This window comes from Patagioenas fasciata, chromosome Z, assembly GCF_037038585.1.
Source record: "Patagioenas fasciata isolate bPatFas1 chromosome Z, bPatFas1.hap1, whole genome shotgun sequence".
Lineage (NCBI taxonomy): Eukaryota > Metazoa > Chordata > Aves > Columbiformes > Columbidae > Patagioenas > Patagioenas fasciata.
Window position 1 is genome coordinate 64,438,720 of NC_092560.1, and position 23,057 is coordinate 64,461,776.

The 23,057-nt window shown below is 36.6% G+C and overlaps 1 protein-coding gene across 1 annotated transcript in view; it reads left to right on the forward strand.

Moving 5' to 3' along the window:
- The window catches only part of LMBRD2 (LMBR1 domain containing 2), a 30,549-nt gene extending 8,334 nt beyond the window's left edge, over nt 1–22,215 (forward strand). Inside the window, exons 4-18 of the mRNA XM_065860499.2 lie at nt 766–861; nt 1,603–1,770; nt 3,347–3,557; nt 6,709–6,783; nt 7,119–7,232; nt 7,796–7,979; nt 8,622–8,803; nt 9,532–9,665; nt 9,880–9,985; nt 10,714–10,811; nt 12,607–12,710; nt 13,911–13,957; nt 15,738–15,840; nt 17,104–17,233; nt 18,909–22,215. Of these exons, the coding sequence (XP_065716571.1) occupies nt 766–861; nt 1,603–1,770; nt 3,347–3,557; nt 6,709–6,783; nt 7,119–7,232; nt 7,796–7,979; nt 8,622–8,803; nt 9,532–9,665; nt 9,880–9,985; nt 10,714–10,811; nt 12,607–12,710; nt 13,911–13,957; nt 15,738–15,840; nt 17,104–17,233; nt 18,909–18,969 (1,813 nt within the window). The 3' untranslated portion in view covers nt 18,970–22,215. The remainder of the gene's footprint in view (nt 1–765; nt 862–1,602; nt 1,771–3,346; nt 3,558–6,708; nt 6,784–7,118; nt 7,233–7,795; nt 7,980–8,621; nt 8,804–9,531; nt 9,666–9,879; nt 9,986–10,713; nt 10,812–12,606; nt 12,711–13,910; nt 13,958–15,737; nt 15,841–17,103; nt 17,234–18,908) is intronic.
- Nucleotides 22,216–23,057: the final 842 nt, after the last annotated feature.

Consider the following 23,057-nt stretch of genomic DNA (forward strand, 5'->3'; position numbering starts at 1 on the left):
CAGGCTTAACTAGTTTGATCTTGGAAAACACCAATTATTTCTCAATAGATACTCTTATTAAATTGACTTTATTGCCCCTTGACTCACTGTTGTTTCGTTACCTAGACAGGTGTGGGTTAAAAAAACCTGAACTGTCATAGTGTGGATGAGCACTTAGTCTTTTGGTCTCTTTAAACTAAAAGGCTCTCATAGCTTTTCTGGTCTTCTGAAGCAAATACTACATGTCAGAAAAGTTTTAGCTCAACAAATGAAAGTGTATATAAGCCTGACTAAAACCAGCTGGGTGACAGAAGAAACAAGTAATATATCTCTTTTTACCACTAAATGCTCTGGGTATTAGAGCTGGGTGATGGGGTCCCTAGATATATTTTAAAAGCCTGCTGCACTCAGTAAAGTTGAATGGTCTTCTGTTTACAGAAAGGTTTTTATTTGCATGAAAAAAGTATATCCTGCCCAAAGAGAAGACTTGTTACCTTAAATTGCATAGTTGCTTATTTCTCTTGAGTCTTTGAGCTACTGTTTTTTTCTCTAAGAAAGCTGTCTTGTCCAGATATGTTGTTTGCAGAGCGGAGAATTATAAGTATTTTTAAAGGGTGGTTCAGTTTATTTTCTTCTGAGATGCTTAATGGTTGAGTATGTACTCAAATAGTAGTGTATTACTTCTATGCTATTTTCAAAGACCTTTCTAGATAGGGGAATTTGTAGAAAATATTTTTTATACTCTTGTCATTACAACTAACAATAAGCTTCTGTATGTTGTTGCAGCAAGCAAAAATGTTTCAAACCATGGAGTTATATTCCTGATGGAATTATGCCAATTTTCTGGCGTGTTGTATATTGGACGTCACAGTTTTTAACATGGTAAGTAAGGCAAAAGTATGTAGCAAAGGCTATAATATAGATATATTTTTTAAGTGTAGCATCTGAACAGTCATAGCATACTCTTTAAGGATATATATGACTATTCCACACAACTACCTAATTATATATTATTTGTTAGTGAAATTTCTCCAATATTTACTGTGCTTTATTGAGCATACTTTTTTTTTTTTTTTACACCTTTTCAGGTGGCAACCATGTACTCTTGTTTAACTTTTGTAGTTGAAACTGAGCAATTTACACATAGAGGTGTTTATGGATAGATTGTCTGAAAAGTGATTTTAGGCAACAGATCACCAAAATAATTCCACAAAAAAAATTGGGTAATTTTTGAGAACTCTTTAAATTATTTGGTTTTGTGTGGAATCCTATATAAAGTTAGAGATACAGCTACAACAAACACATTGTCTATGCTTTTGGGCTAGATTGATGTGTGGTTTCTTATCAACCTAGCATCAAATAATGATTTTTGTAGCTCAGTCAAGAATATCAGGGTTGGTAGCAAGTTCTTCATTAACAAAGATTTTTCTTATTAAAGTCAGCTTGTTTAATGTTTGCCATCAGACTAGTAGATGAAGAATAAAACCATGTAACTAGCTGATTTTATTGGAAGCTTGGGAGTCTTTGGCTTGAACACCCCTGTCTCAGTATCCTGCCACTGCTAAACTATTTTTTTTGTTTTGTTTGGCTGATGTGATTTGGTTTTGTTTGCTTTGCTCCTAGGATTCTGCTACCTTTCATGCAATCATATGCCAGATCAGGAGGGTTCTCCATTACTGGAAAGATTAAAACTGCATTGATTGAGAACGCAATTTATTATGGCACTTACTTACTGATTTTTGGAGCATTTTTAATATATGTGGCTGTAAACCCAAACTTCAATTTACAATGGTAAGAATAATGTAAGCACTTGTATGAGTTCTTAAGAAATTGTCCCAGGTGATCTCTTTTGTAGATGAAATGGGTCTTTTTTAAAACAAACAAACAAACAAACAAAAGACGGAAACAATTTTAGTTAATGATTTTTTTCTAGACAGTTGGAAATTTTTGTTAACTTTTTTATGGAAAGGTATGTTTTTAATATTTATAGAAATTTTTCTCCTGGTTTTCTGATTTTTGGTAAGTAGGGGAGAGGAATCCTCTTATATTTGCAATGCATTGGGTTTTTTATCCCCAAAAAGCATTTGCAAAGTTAGTAGAAACTTTCTCAGTGTTTTCAAAGTAACATCTTTCCCAAAATCTGTGTCAGTATTTCCTGTTCAGTGCTTCTGTCTCCTGTAGATGCTATTTAAAGGCCATAAGGTGAGTTAAAAGAATTGGTATTCAGAACATTCAGAACAGTCTTTCATACTATATACAGCAGTAAACATGCTAATGTAGTGCCTAGTTTCTTTCAATTTTCACTTCTGAATACAAATCCTGTGTTCTGAGGCTTTTTCTTACAGTGACTGGCAGTATGGTACTTTGACCTGATTTTCAATAAGTTTGCTAAATTCATGCTGTTTCCTAAAGGAACATGCTACTTTGAGAACAGTTTTGTCTCGCCTTCAGAAAGGACAGAAACATGAGATTGTGGCAGATGATACAAAGTCTGTTCCTGTAAACATGAAAGCCATATTGTTGCCTAGATACTTAGAATCATAGGATCATTTAGGTTGCAGAAGACCTTTAAGATTGAGTCCAGTTGTTAACCTAACACTGCCAAGTCCACCACTAAACCATCTCCCTAAGTGCCACATCTATGCATCTTTTAAACACTTGCATGGATATTGACTCCACCACTTCCCTGGACAGCCTGTGCCACTGCTTAAATACCCTTTCTGTGAAGAAGTTTTTCCTAATATCCAATCTAAACCTCCTCTGATGCAACTTGAGACCATTTCCTCTTGTCCTGTTGCTCAGTACTTGGGAGACCAACACACTCCATGCTACAACCTCCTTTCAGGTAGTTGTAGACAGTGTAAGGTGTCCCCTCAGCCTCCTTTTCTCCAGGCTAAACAGCCCCAGTTCCCTCAGCTGCTCCTCATCAGACTTGTGCTCCAGACCCCTCACCAACTTTGTTGCCCTTCTCTGAACTCTCTCCAACACCTCAATATCTTTCTTGTAGTGAGGGGCCCAAAACTGAACACAGGATTCAAGGTGGGGCCTCACCAGTGCTGAGTACAGGGGGACAATCACTTCCCCATTCCTGCTGACCACACTATTGCTGATACAAGCCAGGATGCTGTTGGCCTTTTTGGCTACCTGGGCACACTCCTGGCTCATGTTCAGCTGCTGTCGATCAACACCCCCAGATCCTTTTCCAACAGGCAGAATTCCAGCCACTCTTCCCCAGGCCTGTAGCATTGCATGAGGTTGTTGTGACCCAAGTGCAAGACTTCAAGGTTGCTTTCTTGCAGGTGTGGTATGAGGATGCTGTTTATTTGGGTTTTTTTTTTGTTTTTGCTCTTGTGTTTTTTTTCCTTAGGAACCAACTTCAGACTATTGGGATAGCTGCTGCAAACACATGGGGTCTCTTTCTTCTTGTGTTGCTTTTGGGTTATGGTTTGGTGGAAATTCCCCGTTCTCACTGGAATGGGGCCAAGAGGGGTTATCTACTCATGAAGACCTATTTCAAAGCTGCCAAACTAATGACTGAAAAAGCAGATGCAGAGGAGAATTTAGAGGATATTATGGAGGTAAGTAACTAGCTTGCACGATGAAGTGAAGGCTGCTGTTAATCATCTCTGAATTTCCTCATGTTGGGCACTTGTGGCAAGAAAACATAAATGTTGTGAACTTACTGTGAAGTAGCAGTAAATTAGGAGAATCATCATAGTGTGCCACTTGATGACACTCAATGTCTAAAAATCAAGAGAAGTTGTCCCTGGTGTGAAGAACTTGGCAACTTGGTAGCCATGGCAACGTGATATCTCCAAGCCTGTCAATGTAAAAGGGGCATTTGGACAGTGCCCTTAATATAAATCTCATGTTTTTAGTCAGCCCTGAAGTGGTGAGGCAGTTGGACTAGATGATCATTGTAGATCACTTCTAACTGAACTATTCTAATCTGTTCTATTCTACAAAACATACCTTGTGCCTTGAACACTCTTCTGTCGTTTAAAAACACAAAGTTTTGGTGGAGGCACCAGTTCTGGAGCCAGGTATTGAGATCCGGCATTCGCCTGTTCCTTCCAAAGTCTCCCTACGTTACTGGGAGGATTGAGGAAAACACCAACCTACACTCCTGATTTTCTAGCATTCTTCCCAGGACTCTGAAATCTTTTCGACATTTAATGAAATTTATCCCTGCCCAACTCTCCAGCCTGTTGTAGTAAGCTGTTTAGTCTTGTGACATCCCTAATTTAAGTCCCAGGAAGGCAGTAAACTTCCCTGAAAAGAGGGTCTTGTACTAGACGGTTGTCTTGTGCTAGATTGTCCTTTAAGTCAGGTAGGGTGACTGACAAATTCTGAGATTATATCATACACAACATAAATACATTATATTGTTAATGTATGATAAAACCTTGTTTCAAGGTTTAGCACTTCATAAAACCATAGAATAGAACCATCATAGAATAGTTTGGGTTGGAAGGGACTTTCAAAGGTCATCTAGTCCAACCTCCCTGCCATGATTAGGAACATCTTCAACTAGATCACGTTGCTCAGAGCCCTGTCCAGCCTGGCCTTGAATGTCTCCAGGGTTGAGGCATCTACCACCTCTCTGGGCAACCTGTTCCAGTATTTAACTACCCTCATTGTAAAAAATTTCTTACTTGTGTCCTGTGCCCTGGATTTCCCCTTCTCTAGTTTTAAAACCATCACCCCTTGTCCTTAAAAGGCCCTGCTAAAAAGTCTGTCCAGTCTTTCTTACAAGCCCCTTCTAGACACTGAACGACCGCAATAAGGTCTCCCTAGAGCCTTCTCTTCTCCAGGCTGAACAACCCCAACTCTCTCAGCCTGTCCTCACAGCAGAGTTGTCCCAGCTCTGATCATTTCTGTGGCTCCTCTGGCCCCTCTCCAACAGGTCCATGTCTTTCCTGTGCTGAGGGCTCCAGAGCTGGACACAGGACTCCAGGTGGGGTCTCACCAGAGTGGAGCAGAGGGGCAGAATCACTTCCCTCGACCTGCTGGCCACACTTCTTTTGATTCAGCTCAAGATATGATTGGCTTTCTGGGCTGCAAGCGCACGCTGCTGACTCGTGTCCAGTCTTTCATCCACCAGCACCCCCAAATCCTTCTCGGCAGGGCTGCTCTCAATCCCTTCATCCCCTAACCTGTGTTGTTACCAGGGGTTGTCCTGACCCAGGTGCAGGACGCTGCACTTGGCCTTGTTGAACCTCATGAGGTTCCCATGGGCCCACTTCTCAAGCTTTTCCAGGTGCCTCTGGATGACATCCTGTCCCTCAGGAGTGTCAATCCACAAACTTGTGTGTCAGTCTTGGTGTCATTTGCAAACTTGCTGAAGGAGCGCTCGATCCCAGTATCTATGACATTGATGAAGATATTGAACAGTACTGGTCCTTCACGCTTATTTATCCACTTTTTTTTTTTTTTTTTCCCTTTCAGTCTAGAAACAATTGCACTATACTTCAGAAATTCTGGCCAATATTTTATTTTCAGCCTTCACAGGAACACTGAAATGTGTGAAAATATTGAAAAATTCGTAAGAATACCTGTGTTGACTCTGAGAACTTGATTGTAAATATTATGACTGGCTGCTGTGTCAAATAAGTCACAACATTTGTCTCTCACCCACTTCAGTTCAAGCTTTTGTTTTCTTCCCTTATCAGAGATTCTGAAGACACAAGAAAATGTAATACTTGAGGATGCATCCCCATTGTTTTTTCCAGTACAGGGCTCTACTTGACAGGCCTGAATATGTTAGGATTGGTACCCTTAAGACATTCTTGTGGAATTTTGTTTGCTTGTTTGTTTTTCATAATCCCACTACGTAATGAAAAGTTCTTTGCCATAGACTAAACAGATCTCTTGTGATCATTTTTTCAAGAGATTCAGAGGGCATCTAGAATTACTGACATTCCTCTATTAGAACACCCTTTTACATGTTGAAGGACTGTCTATGTCCAGTTAGCCTTCTGTGTCACACCACACAAACACAATTCTTCTGTCTGCGTAATCATCCTGTTTCACAAGATTTCTAAGCTTTTACAATTATTTCTGTCCTCCAGAGTCTAGAACTGACATAATTTTTTCTAAGTGCCCTTTGTAACAATAACAAAAAAGCATCAAAAAAGGATCTCTGGATTGCCAGTAGGATGAAAAATAAAACCTAGTTCTCACTAAGCCTGATAAACTGCTAGAGTCAGTTCTGACACAACTTATCTAGCTGTTAGATAACATCTTTTTAGTATTTAAATGCCAAATGGTGTCAGAAGTGATCTGTGTGCAGATAAATGCGAGGAAGATATAAAATGAAGTAGTGTAAAAAGATACTCATCAAGCTGCTCAAAGCAATAAAAGTGAAACTAAATGAGGTAAAATGGAAGCTCCTTCTCTACCTACAACTAAAACAAGGAAGTATTTTTCATTTCAGCATTCATACATAGAAACCAATCCTCCAGATCTTCACAGAGTAATGTTTGCACACTAACATGTGTGGGGTTGTTTGTTTTTTTAAAAAAGTATAATGTTCCCTATAAATAATACTGCAACTATCTATTATTAGTTGTATAGTAAAGCTGGGGCTTTTAGGAAGTTCTGTTGTTTTTAAGCTCTGATGGTTATCTCTTCCATTGGGAGGGCTGCAATTCTTATCTGACCCTGTTAAATTTTTTAATCTTTTTAACATAGTGAAGCAGCTCTTATATTTTTTTTTTTCCTCAACAGGAAGTCCGTAAAGTAAGTGAGAGTATCAAGTATAACCACCCTTTGAGAAAATGTGTTGATACAATACTGAAAAAGGTAACAAATTACTCATCTTCAGCCATAATTGGGAGGGGGTACTTCTGTATCTACTGAATACTTGTATGTTGCTTTCTTTTCCTCTTAACATAAAATCTAATTGGCATCTTCTGAGTTTCTGACCAGACATTGGGTTCAAATTCTTTGTGGAATGCTTTCTTATGTTGTATCTAGTAGTCTGCTGTACTTTAACATACGTAGCATTTTAGAAAGAGAAAAACCTATGCTTAGAGTGAGCTTTTCAGCTGCATGAAATGCCCCAAAGATTTACAAATAATTAAGAAGAACATGTGCTGCTCCTTTGTCTTCAAGTTAATTTTCCCTTTTCCTTCCAGTGTCCTACTGAGTACCAGGAAAGAATGGGTAGGAACATGGACGATTATGAAGATTTTGATGAAAGACAGAACAATTACCCAAGTGAAAAAAGTTTGGTCAAACTTCACAAGCAGGTATATTAATGAATGAGAGGATGCCTCCCTTACGGTAGTGTAATTAGAATAAATGCTAGTCAAACAAACATTTTTAAATGCACTTTACCTGAATTGCTGAATATATTGAGGTTTGGGATTGCTACTTAACATAAACTTTTCTTAGTGAAAGAAAACACAGAACTTTAATATCCCAAGTGATGTCATAAAAGTGTTCTTGTGTTGTATCTTGACAGTGTTTTACCTGTGAGTAAACCTTGTATTGATTGATAGACAGTGCATTCTAAAGAAATAGTATTAGAAGTTTGGTATTTACTAAGATGCAAAAAAAAAAAAAGACCGACATATTGGAAAAAGTAATTGCTGCAGATAGATTGTGATGAAAGAACTGTGCAACTCAGCAGTCATATATATAGTCCTCTTATGATTTATATATTTCGAGAATTAACTGCTTGTGTTTGTGGGTATGTAGGATTCATCTTTGTAACTCTGTAATGTAGACATTTTGAAGGGATTTTGCAAGTTTTTGTCTCATTTTTTGAAACAAGTATGTTGTAACCATGTTATCTTGGAATTTATTATAGGTAATCTATTCAGTACAGAGACATCGCCGTACACAGGTCCAGTGGCAAATTCTTTTAGAACAAGCATTTTATCTAGAAGATGTGGCAAAAAATGAAACCAGTGCAACTCGACAGTTTGTTCATACCTTTCATTCCCAGGAACCAGAGAATAAAATTATTCAGTATTTCTACACACCAACTGTTGGTAAGTGCTGTCATGCACATTTTGAATATGTGAAGGAACAAGTGGTGCTGTTTTGTAAGAAGACCCAATTGGTTTATGTAAAATATTCAGTTACAATAGAGGGAACCAAATATGTATTTTAATGCATTTATGTAGTAGAATAGGCATCGGGTTTTGATTTAGGCATTTGACCATAAGCTTAAGTTTTTTTACAAATTTAATAGCAGTTACATGTTATAATAGCAAACTTTCAAGCCTTAGAAGAAGGAAGAAAAATAGCATTAAATTGTTGAATCATGGCTACCTTCTGCATTTGTGGGATATTCTTGAAGTGGCACCACTCTTCCAGTAAATCAAAGAGGAAGGGACTCTTCATCTGTCATGTACCAAACATGAGGAGATGCAGCTGCTTGTGCATCTTTCTAGAAAGTGTCTTCTCCTAATTATATTTTAACTTCCAACTTGTTGTGCACCAGTAATGAATTATTTCCAGGGTAGGACAGTATAATTATTGGAATAGCCCTGAAATTAAATGTGTGACCCAGCCTTGATTTTAAGGGTGTGTGTGCAAGAAATTCATAACACTTTTTGTGAGGGAGTTCTGTTTCTGGTTGTGTAATCTACATTAATCCATTCCGGATGTGTGTGTGTTTGTTTTTCCAGAGTGGTACTGGGAATGTCTTCTACGACCATGGTTTTACAGGGTGCTTGCAGTTGTTTTGGCCACATTTTCTGTAATTGTTGTGTGGTCAGAGTGCACATTTTTCAGCACAAATCCAGTTTTATCACTGTTTGCAGTTTTCATTCAGCTGGCAGAAAAGACATATAATTATATATACATAGAGGTAAGTTCGAGATAATTGCTCAATAAAAATATATTCAGATAGATTTTTCCTACAATAATAGTAGACCAGATTGATTTAAAAATATATCTCTGAATAATCTGTCTGTTTGCATAATACCAAACTTCGTTTCTGTGTCTACCTTTTGCCACTTCTTACAACTTTCCAATATGCGGATACTCAGTTGAGCTGAGTATGTGTAATTTGTGAAACATTAGCTTGGAGCTTAGTGTTTTAGACTTTGTGTCTAATCAACCATGTACATGACCTCTCTTTACTGAGTGGGAATTTGCTGCTGACAAGAAATCCAGTCACAGGTGTGGCTAGCGTATACGTGCACAAACTTATCAGTAAAGGAACTGAGCTTAAAATTTCTGATATATTAAGAAAATAGGTTGAATTGAAAACACTATTTCTATCACTTTTTGTGAGAAGACATGTCAAACTAGTCAGTAATTACTAAGACAATTACAACAATTTCATTTACATAACAAAAAAAGTAAACACTCCTAGGGTCAGTTGTGTTAGCATATATGAAGTGCAGAATGTCAAAAGTATGATTCTCAACTTATAAAAACAACTGGAAACTTTTCTCAGAGCTGGTGGTGTTGTCTTATTTCAAAATGAAAAATCAGACTGCAGTCTACCTGTTATGTGTACAAACTATGTCTTGAATAGATTAAAACCTTTAGTAGAGTTCTGCATTCAAATAACTTTTTTTTTCCCCCTAGATGGCCTGTTTTCTTACCATCTTTTTCCTAAGTATTTGTGTTTACTCTACTGTCTTCAGGATCCGTGTATTTAACTATTATTACTTAGCTTCACATCATCAGACAGATGCATACAGTCTCCTTTTCAGTGGCATGTGAGTATGTGGCATATACTTTGCAGAGTTTCTGTCAAATAGTCAATTGAAAATGTCCATGAAACCTTCATTTATATTCTTCCATTTATAGACATATGGGTATAAATCCTAATGACCTGTACATGATTATTCTGTGATATATCCAGTTATGATTTTTAAATATTTTTAATGCAAGAAATTCTTTAAATTGTTGTTGCCACTTGCATTTGTGCAGGTTATTTTGCCGTCTTACTCCACCATTATGCTTGAACTTTTTGGGCTTGACCCATATGGATGCAACAATCTCTCACAGAAAAACTCAGCCAACTGCTTATACATCTGTAAGTACAGAAAATGTGGTTTTGAGGCTTATCTATGGTTTGGAGAATAGGCAATATATTTTTAAATACTTCCTATAGTAAGATTCAGATATTCAAATCTTTCCAGTACTATTAAATGGGGTAGAAATACTTATAGACCAGGCATTTGGCAATGATTACTAGCTACACAGGTGTCATTGATAGGTCTCTTTATCCTAAGAAAGTAGAGTACTATGCTGAAGAGTTCAGATTGTGCTTCATATTGTAATAGCTTTAGCTTCCATGTGCTTTAGCGTATGAGGCATTTTTACAGGTTGGGAGCAAACCTAACTCGCCATTTAAAACTAGTGAGTTTGGTTTTACTGAACAAGTTTCTCTAGGAAACCGTGTTAAATCTCACACCTTTGCTGTCAGCGAGTAGATTCTTAGTGTTGTCCAGGGACTCCTTTCACAGCAGATTAAAAGAGTCACCAGATTTGCACTGGTTCTGGATTAGGTGAGACAAGAAGATCTAGCATTTTAGAAACCTCAAAGTGGGTAAACTGTTAGAGGCAGCCTTTGTATCTGGGCATTTTGGGTCAACTGTCTGCATCAGGTCTGTGATGATAATACTTACTATGTTTCAGTAACTGTAAAAGATTGTGTATTTGTTGTTGTGGACTGCAGTGAGGTGGCACAATCTTTATGGATATATTTAGAGTACATCTGATTAGAGATTGTTCTTACATTTTGTTTTGGTTTTTTTTCAGATAATGGGATCCATGAGGGTGCTGTCTTTTATTGCAGATGGTTTCTATATATATTACCCAATGCTTGTTGTCATTCTTTGTATTGCCACATACTTTAGGTAAGAGATTTGCAAGACAGAGCCTCCATGTTTCTTTACATTAATAATATTAGTTTCAGCAATCAGGAAGAGATTCTCTTCTCATCTTGCAGCAGTTCAGTTGTGACATTAATAAAAATACAAAACTAAAACAATAATGAAATTTATAAACAATAATGAAATTACATATTTTAAGAATATTGATTGTATGAACTCATAACTGAGTTTGTGGGCTTTTTTCCCCGTTAAACTTCAGTCATAGATTTTGAGGTCTGATCTGCTCAAACTTTGGAGCCCACAAGCAGTTGGATTCGGCTTTTGCCATTAAAATTACCATGAGGAAGCTATGTTATCAGCAAGGTTTTTCTAATAAGCTAAAAAAGCATTAGCAGACGCTTTATGTAGTGAACTTTTCAACAGACATATAGCAAATCTCTGATCCATTAACAGAATTCCGTTTGGAAGCATACTGGTTTAGATCATTTGATCTTGTCTCCCGAAGCCACAGTTTGTTGGAGGCTGGAAGGATTGCTGAAAACACTGTTCGTATAACATATGCTTGTTTTATCCTCATATTTCCAGATGTCTTTTTTGACCACTGTAAAAGATGAGATACTTTCTGTCTGAGCTTGCTCGGCTACATTTATTTCACTTAATCAGTTTTGCATTACCATTCAGTCAGAAACAATATATGTGTTGTGAGTCATATATTGTAGTTAAATGCCTTGAATGTCCATTAATACCCTGGTTGCATCCACAGATAGTAAGATGACAAGGAGTCAGTCCTAGGTTTTCACTGCTTACTTTTAGGTTAGGTGACAAAAGCAGAGGTGGAGGAAAAAAAAACAAAAACAAAACAAACTAACTAACAAAACCACAAAACCAAAACAAACAAACAACCCCACACATAAAAAAACCCACTAAAACGAAAAGTAAACAGGAAACCTAATGACAAGAAAGTAATTTGTGTGACTTTTTGTCTGTGTTAATCCTGAGTCTGGAATGCCATGGTGAAAAGAAAGAAAATAAACTAAAAGAGAAGTTGCTTTGCATGAACTTTAATGCCCTCTGATAATTCAGATAAGTGCAAAACTTAACGTTTAATTAAAATCTACCAAGGAAGGCTGTCTCCTTTGGTTAATCCAACAAACTTTACAGCACAAATATACAGTGAAGCCAAATTTGAACATGATATTGATGCTCCAGTTTGCAGAGAGGAAATCTGTACCAGAAACAGCAGTTCTGTTCTGGTGTGAAGTTGAAAAGGGGGAATTGGTTTCGTGATACCTAGTTCCAGCACTGGCTTAAAAAAGATGGAGCAAGCTTGTTACCTGATCACTGCATAATGGGTATCCAAAGTGGCAGCCAGCATCCCTACAGTGTAAGAGTGTGCCACGCATTTCTCTTGAGTGAAACCTGAGATCCAGGTGGCTTTCCTGTGTTACTACTGTTAAAAAAACATGGAAGTTGTAATAGGCAGAATTTTTATAGTAATCATCTTCTGAAAAAGAAGAGTCAATGAGATATCAAGCAATTGTCTTACCTTAAATCATTTGCACTGCTCTCAGACTACAAACAGTTTTATTTCACTCTTAGAATGGCATCATTCCAGCACTTTTCAGTTGGATTTAGGAACCTGTCACCGTTCTGAATTTTCTGATTTCTCAACTGGTAGAATAATCTGTCTTGTCTTCTATATTGCTTTTTTGCTTTAATTTTTCATACATTTCTGAATTATTTGTCTTACATTTTGCAGTATAATATAAACTATTAATTGTAAATTAACAAAGGAAATTGGTTCTCTTGCTTTTACCAGTTTAGGAACTCGTTGTTTGAATCTTTTGGGATTCCAGCAGTTCATGGGGGATAGCGAAATGACCTCTGATTTGATTGATGAAGGAAAAGAGCTAATCAGAAGAGGTAACTTAGGTCCTCTGTCCTAGTTTTCCTACAAAATATAGTATGTTGTTGCATTGAATTTGTATGAAATGTTGCACAAAAAACCCCCCAAACATGTAGCTTGTCAGTATTTCAAGCTGCTGAGGCAGTCTGCTGCACAAAATGCAGTAGACTTACAGCTCTGTGTTTGCTATATAAACAATTATTGACTTCATTGGAATCTGAAACAAAATACCAGGTTTACTTGTGCAGTATCTGAATTTTAGATATTTCTGAAGGTTTTACACTTCAAGTAACTGGTACTCCTCTGAAGTCATTGCTGATATAATAATACCTGAGCAGGTACTTGTGTAATCTGGCATAAAGGATAGTTAGCACTTAAATTATCTTTACCATCAACAAACTCTTTTTTTTTAATATTATTTTTCTGTGAATGTGTTGATAGAGCTGTCTGAATTCTGTCATTTTCTTTAGGATTTTTTGCTGTTTCAACTAATGGCTGTGTTTTACCACACAAAGCATGCTGTTTTGTAAAGCTGTAATTATGTTCTGTTTTGGAGAGCTTCTTGCCTTTTTTTTTCCTTAATTTTTATTGAAAGTGTTTCTTGAAAGTTATTAAAAGCTGTTGTGGTTCTTGAGTAAATGTTTAGATATTAAAATCCCTGGATACAGTGTTATATTATAGAATACTTTTATCATTCTTTCATAGATTATGAAAAACAAGATGTAAATTTACTTGAAGTATCAGTATTTCTTTTTTTGGAGAAAGAGGAGTGTCTCGTATTCCCTTGAACAAGAGGTTTCTCTTTCTTTGTTACTGTGATGTTCCACTTCCATCTTAATAGCAGATGTAGACATGAACTATTTGAGCTATGTGTTAGCCTTTACAGAACTTCAGCAAGATTTTGGTGCAATAATGCTCAAGTTTCTTCTTAACGTTATACTTTTTCAAGCTATTTGTAAAAGTTTTTTTGCTTTTCCAACTGGTATCCAGATATTATGCCTTGACGTGAGATATCATCATGATGAATTCATTGTAATGGAAAACTTCATAGTGATAGACAAGCAGCTCTGTCTTTTGCTTTAATTTAATTGTATAAGCCATCTATTTCAATAAGAGTCTTTGCCAGTTAGTTTTGGATTTTCATTGTTTGTTTAGAAAAATGGTAATGATTTTTCTTGTATATAACTCAAACTACTTTTTTTTTTTTTAATTTATAGAGAAAAGAAAACGACAAAGGCAGGAAGAAGGTGAAAACAGAAGAAGGGTATGAGATATTGTTTTAATCTACTACACTATCTGATAGGGTTTGCCATTGCTATCTAATTCAGTATGTTGTATTTCACAAAAAAAAAAAATCTCCAGTAATTGATGGAATCAGTTTAATTTTGCAGAACAGTCTTGGCTGAGGGGAAAAACCAATTTACTCTTTAATTTTAAAGGGTAAGAGGATGATTGTGGTCATGCTACTTGGACACTTTTGTTACTCAGTGTTCTGTGAGAACAGTCTATGTCAAAAGGTGCAATAAGCATTAAGCAGGGTCTTATTATCAGTTTTTTCTGTTGATACTGCTCTGCTTGAAATAACTACAATTGCAGTGTCATCATATTCACTGAAATGAGGACTGTATGCTTCTCCCAAACTTACCTGTTGCTTTGTGTGCTCATTGGAAAAGTAATTGGTACAGATTTTTTTCTTTTTTTTTCAGATGAACGAATTACGTTTAAGACAGAATTAATACTGTTAACTCTGAGTTACAAACAGAATGTTTGATTCAAATTATACTTGCAGTGCATATTGAATTGCAGGATTTGTAAAGGCAGTCAATCTGGATAAGAAAATAATTCAGGCAGCCTCATTTTAAGCAGCTTTAGTTAGCTATAAGCTTTGGTTTTCATCAAGTTACAACATTTGGAATTTAGTATAGAAAGTCACAATCAAAGAGGTAAACTGAAAGGATGCATACAAAGAATGAACAGACTAAAATAAGGGAAAAATATTATCTGCAGAAAGGAAGATAATACTGGGACTGAAAACTCTCTTCTTTTCAAGGTCAGGGATACTTCAATTCTTTATGCAAGCCCGTACTACATAGTTGTACTGCATAGACCTTTCTTCTGATCCTCTGCTCCCATCTCATGATTTTAGAACTTGAACTTATTGTGAAACCAAGTAGTAGCAAATGCATGATGCATTTAGTATACAATAAACTGATCTGACATTAAGCAACAATTTTAATTCAACAGCAAACTCAATTTCAGATGTTACCTGATTTTTGAGTTTGTTAAATACTGTAGTACATTCATTCTTGAAACTTGTGGGGCTTCAGAGAGTGTTATCTTCTTCTGGATCATGATTAAATGCTTGATCCTGCTGCAGCTTAGAACTGTAACATGTGGTATAGATTAACACAGTAATTTTGAGTATACCAGTTCCTACCAGTCCATGATCTGAGATCTAGATATGCATCTGAAACATATTGAAGTAATTGCAACAATTGGAGAAGTTTCTATTGAGACATGAAGTTGTGACCTAATAAAAGCATGAGACATTTTCTTCTTCAATATTTCATTGTACTTCATACTAAAATGTGTATGTACTAAAATGTGGTGGAATGGAAACACAACAAAACAACAAGCTTAGAAAACATGGCTTGTCCAATTTTTTTTTTTTTGTGCTATCTGCATCTGGTTGTTTTACCATTCTACCACTAGATGGAAGCAGAAATCCAAAAAGCAACATTCTCACCATACCTTAGAGCAGTTAAATGAACTTCGTGTGCAGATTTAATATGTAGTTCTGCAAGTCTTTCTTAAGAACCATTATGGTAACTGCTCTAGTGAAGGAACATATCTTGAGTTGAAAACAAAACAAAAATTGTTTCCGTGTCGAGAGGACCATTTTCAAAATATTACTTTCATAGTCTGATGCAATTGACCAATTAGCTCTAAATAGTGGGTCTGGAATATTTCTTGATCCTATGTATGCTTTCGTTGTGTTATTTCTTCATAACAGCTTGTGTTTTCATTTTTGTCATTTTTTTCAGGAATGGAAGGAGCGGTATGGAAATAGAGATGATTCCACTAGAAACAGAGTTGTCCACACAGACCAAAAAGAATCCAGCTTCTCAGAGGCCAATACCAATAGATGTAAGCTTTGTGCATTTTGGGCTGAGTTTGCTTTGTTTTCTTAGTATCTTGTGTGCACAACACTGGTTGTGTGAGTAGCTTCAAATAGATTCCTTTTTGTCTCTGATGATTATTCCCTTAGATGATGATGATTATTCCCTTCTGTGGCACAGTACCATCTTGCCCATTAAAGACACCTGAAAAGGGTTCTGTGTTTCTTTCCATCTTCAACACTTCAGCTAGCTGAGGCTGGAGATTCTGGCTGGTGTCAATTACTTGATCTTCTTATGGGATACAATGATTGCAATTAGAGTAGCAGTTATCAACAAAGAGAATTTATTTAGGATCTGTCCTGTGTCTTGAAGTTGGGAGTTTTAAATCTTAAAATTTACCTCTTATAGTTGCAAGTGAACTCTCTCAGACTGGAATAATGGAATAATCAGATAAATGACCAACAAATATAAAGCAAATAATCTATCACATGAGCATATATGTGTTCATTTAATAATGTCTATTAGCAAAACACTCCTTTATGGATACTCTAAACCTTGAAAAATTTTATCACAGTGTTAATGTTTTTTATGTATTCTATGTGCTTCTGTAATCTAACACAAGTAAGTGAAACTGGAAAAAAGAAGGAAAAAGGGGGAGGAGGAGGGCAGCTTTGAACAGACTTTTGAGACAACCCTGGTAGGTTTTCCCCTCCTCTTTACAAAGTTGGAAACCCAAATTTTCAGTGCCAGACTAACAGAATTATATGAAATTATATTTTAATATTAACCATATAAATATGTATCATTCCAGCACCAAAACAATCTGTAGGTACTAGCCTAGTGAACGAGGCAGAGTGAACTGCAAAATACCTATATTTCATTACTTCATGAGATTAACTCTTTGAAAACAAAACCAAAACCCTCCAACTAGATTAGTTAAAGTGGGAGTTTGGGAAAGTGAGTGGATAATTTATCAATTTAATGGTAAAGTTTGCGTACAACTTCTCTTTTTTTTCTTTTTTCTTTAATTCTTTGCAAAGCAGATATCATACTATTTAAGGGGCAAAAGCAAAGTTATAGTTAAATTGCTTTGGAGATACAAAAATGAAATAGTACAAATTTGAGTATGTAGCCAGATTTGCTTTAATATTGAATCTACTCCAGATCATCACGCTTACACTTTGAATGAGATACTGGCAGATCGTTATTATGGTCTTTTATATTTTATGTCTCCACATACTCCAAGGTGTTCATAGAGCAAATGAGTCTTTCCTTCCTTTTACCTATTCAGCACTATCAAAATATACCCGATCAAATGGCAGGACTGAAAGAGATAGAATAGAACTCCTCCAGGATGCAGAACCTTTGGACTTTAATGCGGAATCGATTAGTGATGATCCTCTTGAATCGGATGCGGGAAGGTGAGGAATCTTTGTTACTTACAATTAAAAGATACTAATGTCTTCTGTCTTCTGAACTATGACAGCTATATCAGATGGTTTCATAAAAGTAACTCCATAAACAAAATTTGCTGTCTCACCTAGCTCTTTTCCTTTCTTTCTTTTCTCCCATGGTATGGGATTTGTTTTAGAGCCAATTGAAACCTGAAGGTTTAATATAATTTTGTGTATTGGCATAGTATGAAAAATACTGCATATAAAAACAGAAGTGAAAGAACTGAAGAATGATATGTATATGTACAATAAAAGGTTTTCTATAGTTTCCTGTAAGACTTCAGAAAGCTCACTTGATTTCCCTGTACAAAGACCATCATAAAGGGCTGCAAGAAATAAAACTGAGTATTACAAGACCAAAAGTTGCAGGAATACACCTGGGCATCCAGTCTTGGAACGACTGGAGTAAATGAAAATCTGATCTTATTGAAGAAGTCCTAGAGTACACAGCCTAGTACATCTGTAATGGAGAATTCTGTGATTCTATGGGTTTGACTGCAACACCAAATTTCCTTAATTGTGAAATAGAGTATAGCTACTAAGCTCTGCTCCTATTTGTAATAAGCAATGAATTTTATGGGTCTTTTTTATCTAGGCATTTACAATGTAGAACCATTTAATAAGAATTCTAAATTCCCTTACAAAAAGTCATAGTTAATATTATTTTTCAGCTAAAACCAGCATACCTAATCAAATTAAAGAATCATAAATGACTTATATCTATAATGTCAACAAATATTAATAAATGTCACTTCAAAAACATGCAAAGAATGCTGTTAAATGCCACTGCCAGATTTTACAGATTGATTCAGCAATCTTAGTTTGTGTTAACAACTTAACTCTTCTAATGTCACCACATTTCAAAAGTTTGTTCTTTTTAAGCACAAGAATTTAAAGAGGAACTAGCCTAGCCATGTCTTCTTCTATAGAATGTGAAAGGGGTAGTAGTCTGCAAAAATAGCAATATGCGTATGTAATTCTTTTGGAGCAAATACTTTTCAAGTACAGTACCTGAAGTCTTCTGGGACCTATAATGAACTATGCAGAGTGGAACATTCTGAACTTTTTATTTAAAAAGAAAATCTGGAGCCACAGAGTTTAGTTGAGCTTTCCTCTAGCAACCTACTTTTCATTTCATAGAGGTAATAAATCAGGAATAATTGCGTATAAAGTCTCAATTCGCTTAAAAAGAGCTCATGTAACATTGATTTTTACAACTAGAGCTCCTGCAATAATTACAAACATTCTAGGACAGTAAGAGCACTGCATGCCTATGTGTGCCTGTGCGTGCCTGCCTGTGTCACTCAAACTATTTTTGCTATTGGATATTTTGGGGTTTTTTAAATGAGGAAAATTCTGTTCAACGAAAACATTCAACTTCTTTCCTTTGTATCAGGGAAAAAAGTTCTTTAAGGCTCCCGGTATTCATATCACTGTTTTTCTTGGTCACATGAGATTTAATTTAATAACTACTTACGAAATTTTCATGGAAACAGTAATTCAGAACTTCAGATCCTGTAATTCATTGAGAGTGAAGGAGTGAGAGTACAATGAAAGCTGTATGACTTCATGGGTCTTGGTTTGTTTGTTTTTTTTTTTTACTTCCTGTGATACTTTTTCATATTTAAAATTGATTCTGCAGGTACCAGCCTGGTGGAAGATACCTGTCAATGTCTCGAAGCAAAATTTTTGATGATGTCTAAACTCCTCAAAGCTAAAGAAAATTCTTTGGAAATCTATTCCTACTTATTGCTTAGAAAATATTGTATTAATGGTATATTGCTGAACTAGAAAAGAACACTTTTGTTTGGAAAAAGAATATGAAGGAACGACTATTTTGGAAATGCACTTGTATGATAACTATACTGCTTATGACAAGAATATGCTTCTTCTATTGTAGATATTGTTGTGCATCAGTGTGGGCTTTTGTGTCATTACCAAAAAGAGAAGACTGTTAATTGAGTTAATAGAGGGTAAACTTAATAAATATACCTTGAACTGTAGCACTGCAAGTTTTAGGAAGACGCTTTTTAGAAGAAATTTTTTTATATTTTAAGAGAGGTTGTGAGGGCATCTTGATGCACCCAAAGTGCAGTTATATCAATTAATGTAGTAAATACTTTATATAATTTTTCTATTTGAACTTAATTAATTTCAGTAGATTTTGGGCTAGGCATAAAGGCTTATTTTGGCTTTAGTGGTCTTTGAATCAGACCCCATATAAGCAGAAAGATTGAATTGTAGAATCATTGAAGGTCCCTTCCAACAAAAACTATTCTAAGGTCATCTAGTCCAAGCCTCCTGCAATGAACAGGGACATCTTCAACTAGATCAGGTTGCTCAGAGCCCCATCTAGCTTGGCCTGGAATGTCTCCAGGGGATGGGGCATCTACCACCTCTCTGGGCAACCTTTTCCAGTATTTTACCACCCTCATTGTAAAAATTGTCTTCCTTGTGTCTAACCTCAATTTCCTTTAGTTTAAAACCGTTAGCCCTTGTCATTTTGCAACAGGCCCTTGAGTTTGCCCGGGTCCCTCTGGGCCTTCAGGCATGTCAACTGCACCACTCAGCTTGGTGTCATCAAATTTTGCTGAAGGTGCACTTGATCCCAGTGTCTGTGTCATTGATGAAGATACTAAACAGTACTGGTCCCAGTACAGAACCCTGAGGGACACTGCTTGTCACCGGTGTCCATCCAGGTATTGAGCCCTTGATCACTACTCCCTGGATGCCACCATCCAGCCAATTCCTCATACACCAAACAGTCTACCCATCAAATCCATATCTCTCCAAATTAGAGAGAAAGTTTTTGTGGGGGACAGTGTCAAAGGCTTTACAGAAGTCCAGGTAGACAACGTCAGTAGCCCTTCTTTTGTCATCTGATGTAATCACTGTGGCCACTAGGTGAGTCAGGCATGACTTGCCATTGGTGAAGCTGTTCTGACTGTCTCGAATCACCTCCCTGTCCTCTGCGCGCCTTAGTATAGCTTTTAGGGGGATGTGTTCCATGATCTTCCCAGGCACAGAGGTGAGGTTGACGTGTTAATAGTTTCCAGGGTCCTCCTTTCTACTCTTTTTCAAAACAGGTGCAATGTTGCCCTTTTTCTAGTCTCCAGGGACTTCACCTGTCTGCCATGACTTCTCAAAAATCATGGCAGGCTGTTCTTCCTAGAATTTGGTGGCATAAATTTTGGAGGAAGGTGTATCGGTGAAGAAAGGCTGCATTTTTTTCTTTTCTAACTGTATATGCAGATAAATGATTGTAGCATGTTTAAATGGTTGAAATTGATTGTGGACCTGAGTTTCACTGTCATATGAGTGAGTCTATGTGCAATAGCAAGAATACATTATTGATTATATGATATCTGCTTAAGATTTTTACACTTGTAATGTTTGAAAATCTTGGCACACTAATGGTTTTTTAAATGTAAAAGAAATATAATGTGAAAATTGAGTTAGATGCTGAAACATTATAATTTGCACACACCTCAGGCACAGCTTCAAATTGTAGACTCTTTCATAAAAGAAGGGAAATACATAGCATGAGTAGATAATGGTAAACACTTTTGATGTTCCAAATGCCCAGGTTGCATTATGTATCTGTTTTTAAGGTGCCTGTATTTTGCAGTAAGTTGTTGCAGAAAGAATAATGCTTATTCAATTGAATGCCATTCAAAAATGCCAATTATAACAGTGTAAAAAAGCTTCACATTAATTTCACTGATGTGGATAGATTTTTAAATTGTAGTTAGTTGAAGGAATTTTCAAGTGTAATCATAAGGTAAAAGATGTGGTTAAATTTGTTTTATCGTTGAAAAATTAATTTAAAACGTTGCTTGATTGCAGTTTGTCTTACGTCTTTACAGCTTGAAAGTTTTATTATGTGCTTGTTGCAAAGTTATGTTGAAAACTGAAAGAGAACTTCTTTCTGTCTTAATTTTTTTATCATGCTTAAAAAACAGGTATTCCTTAAAGCAGCTGGGTATTAGTTATTCTAAAAGTATATTTTCATTAATGAGGTGTTCTACTAATTTTTAAAAATTGTCTTTGTTTTCTGAAGTAATTGTTGATGGGGATCTAACTACCTCCTGTGATTTAGTACATTATGTATTCTAACAGTAGTGGTATTTGTAATATATTGATCTGCCTGTTTTAAAACACTGAATTGTTACTATGAAGGAGAAAAAATACTCTATTTGTATAGAAATAATTATATTAATAAATCAGAAGACGTAAAATAATCATCAGTTCTGTTCTTAGGTGAATACACTGAATGACAGCCATGCCCGCATGCATTCACGCTCAAGCAATTTCCAGATCACCTGTAAGAGGGCACTTTTTAGTTTATTATGTGTATTATAAAAGCTTGATCAAAATCTTATGGCTGTATCAGGGACTGGAAGTCAAGAAAATTAAACTCTTTATTCAGTTTGTTCTTTAGCAACTTTATGTTAGCACTTATTTAATTTATTTTAGATGTACTTAGAAATGCTATCCTGAATTCAGCCTTTTATATGTCCTAAGAAATCCATCCACATCAGTTTTCTTAGACTTAATGTTTCCTTTTTAAAAAATTATATCTCATTTAATTGCCCGAAAGTTTATTTGTGAAAATCTTTGGATGAAACGAGGCTCAAGTTCTTTAGGTCTTGAAATGTCATTACAGAGGGGCCTAATTCAGTGCTAATGAAAAAATTGTAGGAGAAGTGTTTGATTTTTCTGAATGTTTGTGAAGTATTTTTACCTGGCTCTTGCTGACTTCAGAGAGTTGAACTGAGTTTTCTTGGGGCCTGCTCTTTGCCTCTCAGAAATGAGTGGAATGACTGCAAACAGAATTTTCAGTGGAAACTTGGTCAAGATTTCATATACAAAAGCTAACTAGTCCCTGGTGTAAGTCCTCTGTGCAGTTTTCCTTGGGATACAATAATTAAAGGAGCTGACTGTATAAATTAATGGCAGTGGGATTTCAGTTGCTAACACAGAAATTGAGGTGGGAATCCACTGACCTTTTCTGATGTTGCAGTGGAGTGATGGAGCAACCAATGGCTGCTCTTTGAAAGCATGGGAATTAGAGCTCTGAAAATCTCTCAAGAGGTCATGGAATCACAGAATCATAGAAAAGTGTGGCTTGGAAGGGACCTTTATATGTGATTGCAATGAGCAGGAACATCTTTAACTAGATCAGGTTGCTCAGAGCCCCGTCCAGCCTGGCCTGGAATGTCTCCAGGGATGGGGCATCGACCACCTCTCTGGGCAACCTGGGCCATCACAGTAAAAAGTTTCTTCTTTATATCTAGGCTGAATCTCCCTTCGATCAGTTTAAAATCATTACTTCGTATCCTGTCACAACAGGCCCTCTTTCTTATAAGCCCCTTTTAAACACTGAAATGCCACAATAAGGTCTCCCTGGAGCCTTCTCCAGGCTGAACAACCCCAACTCTCTCAGCCTGTCCTCACAGCAGAGCTGTTCCAGCCCTCTGCTAATTTCTGTCCCTCCTCTGGCCCCTCTCCAACAGGTCCATGTCTTTCCTGTGCTGAGGGCTCCAGAGCTGGACACAGGACTCCAGGTGGGGTCTCATCAGAGCGGAGCAGAGGAGCAGAATCACCTCCCTTGACCTGATGGCCACGCTGCTTTTGATGCAGCTCAAGATCTGATTGGCTTTCTGAGCTGCAAGTGCACGTTGTTGGTTCGTGTCCAATCTTTCATCCACCAGCACCCCCAAGTCCTTCTCCGCAAGGCTGCTCTCAATCCCTTCATCCCCCAGCCTGGATTGGTATTGGTGGTTGACCT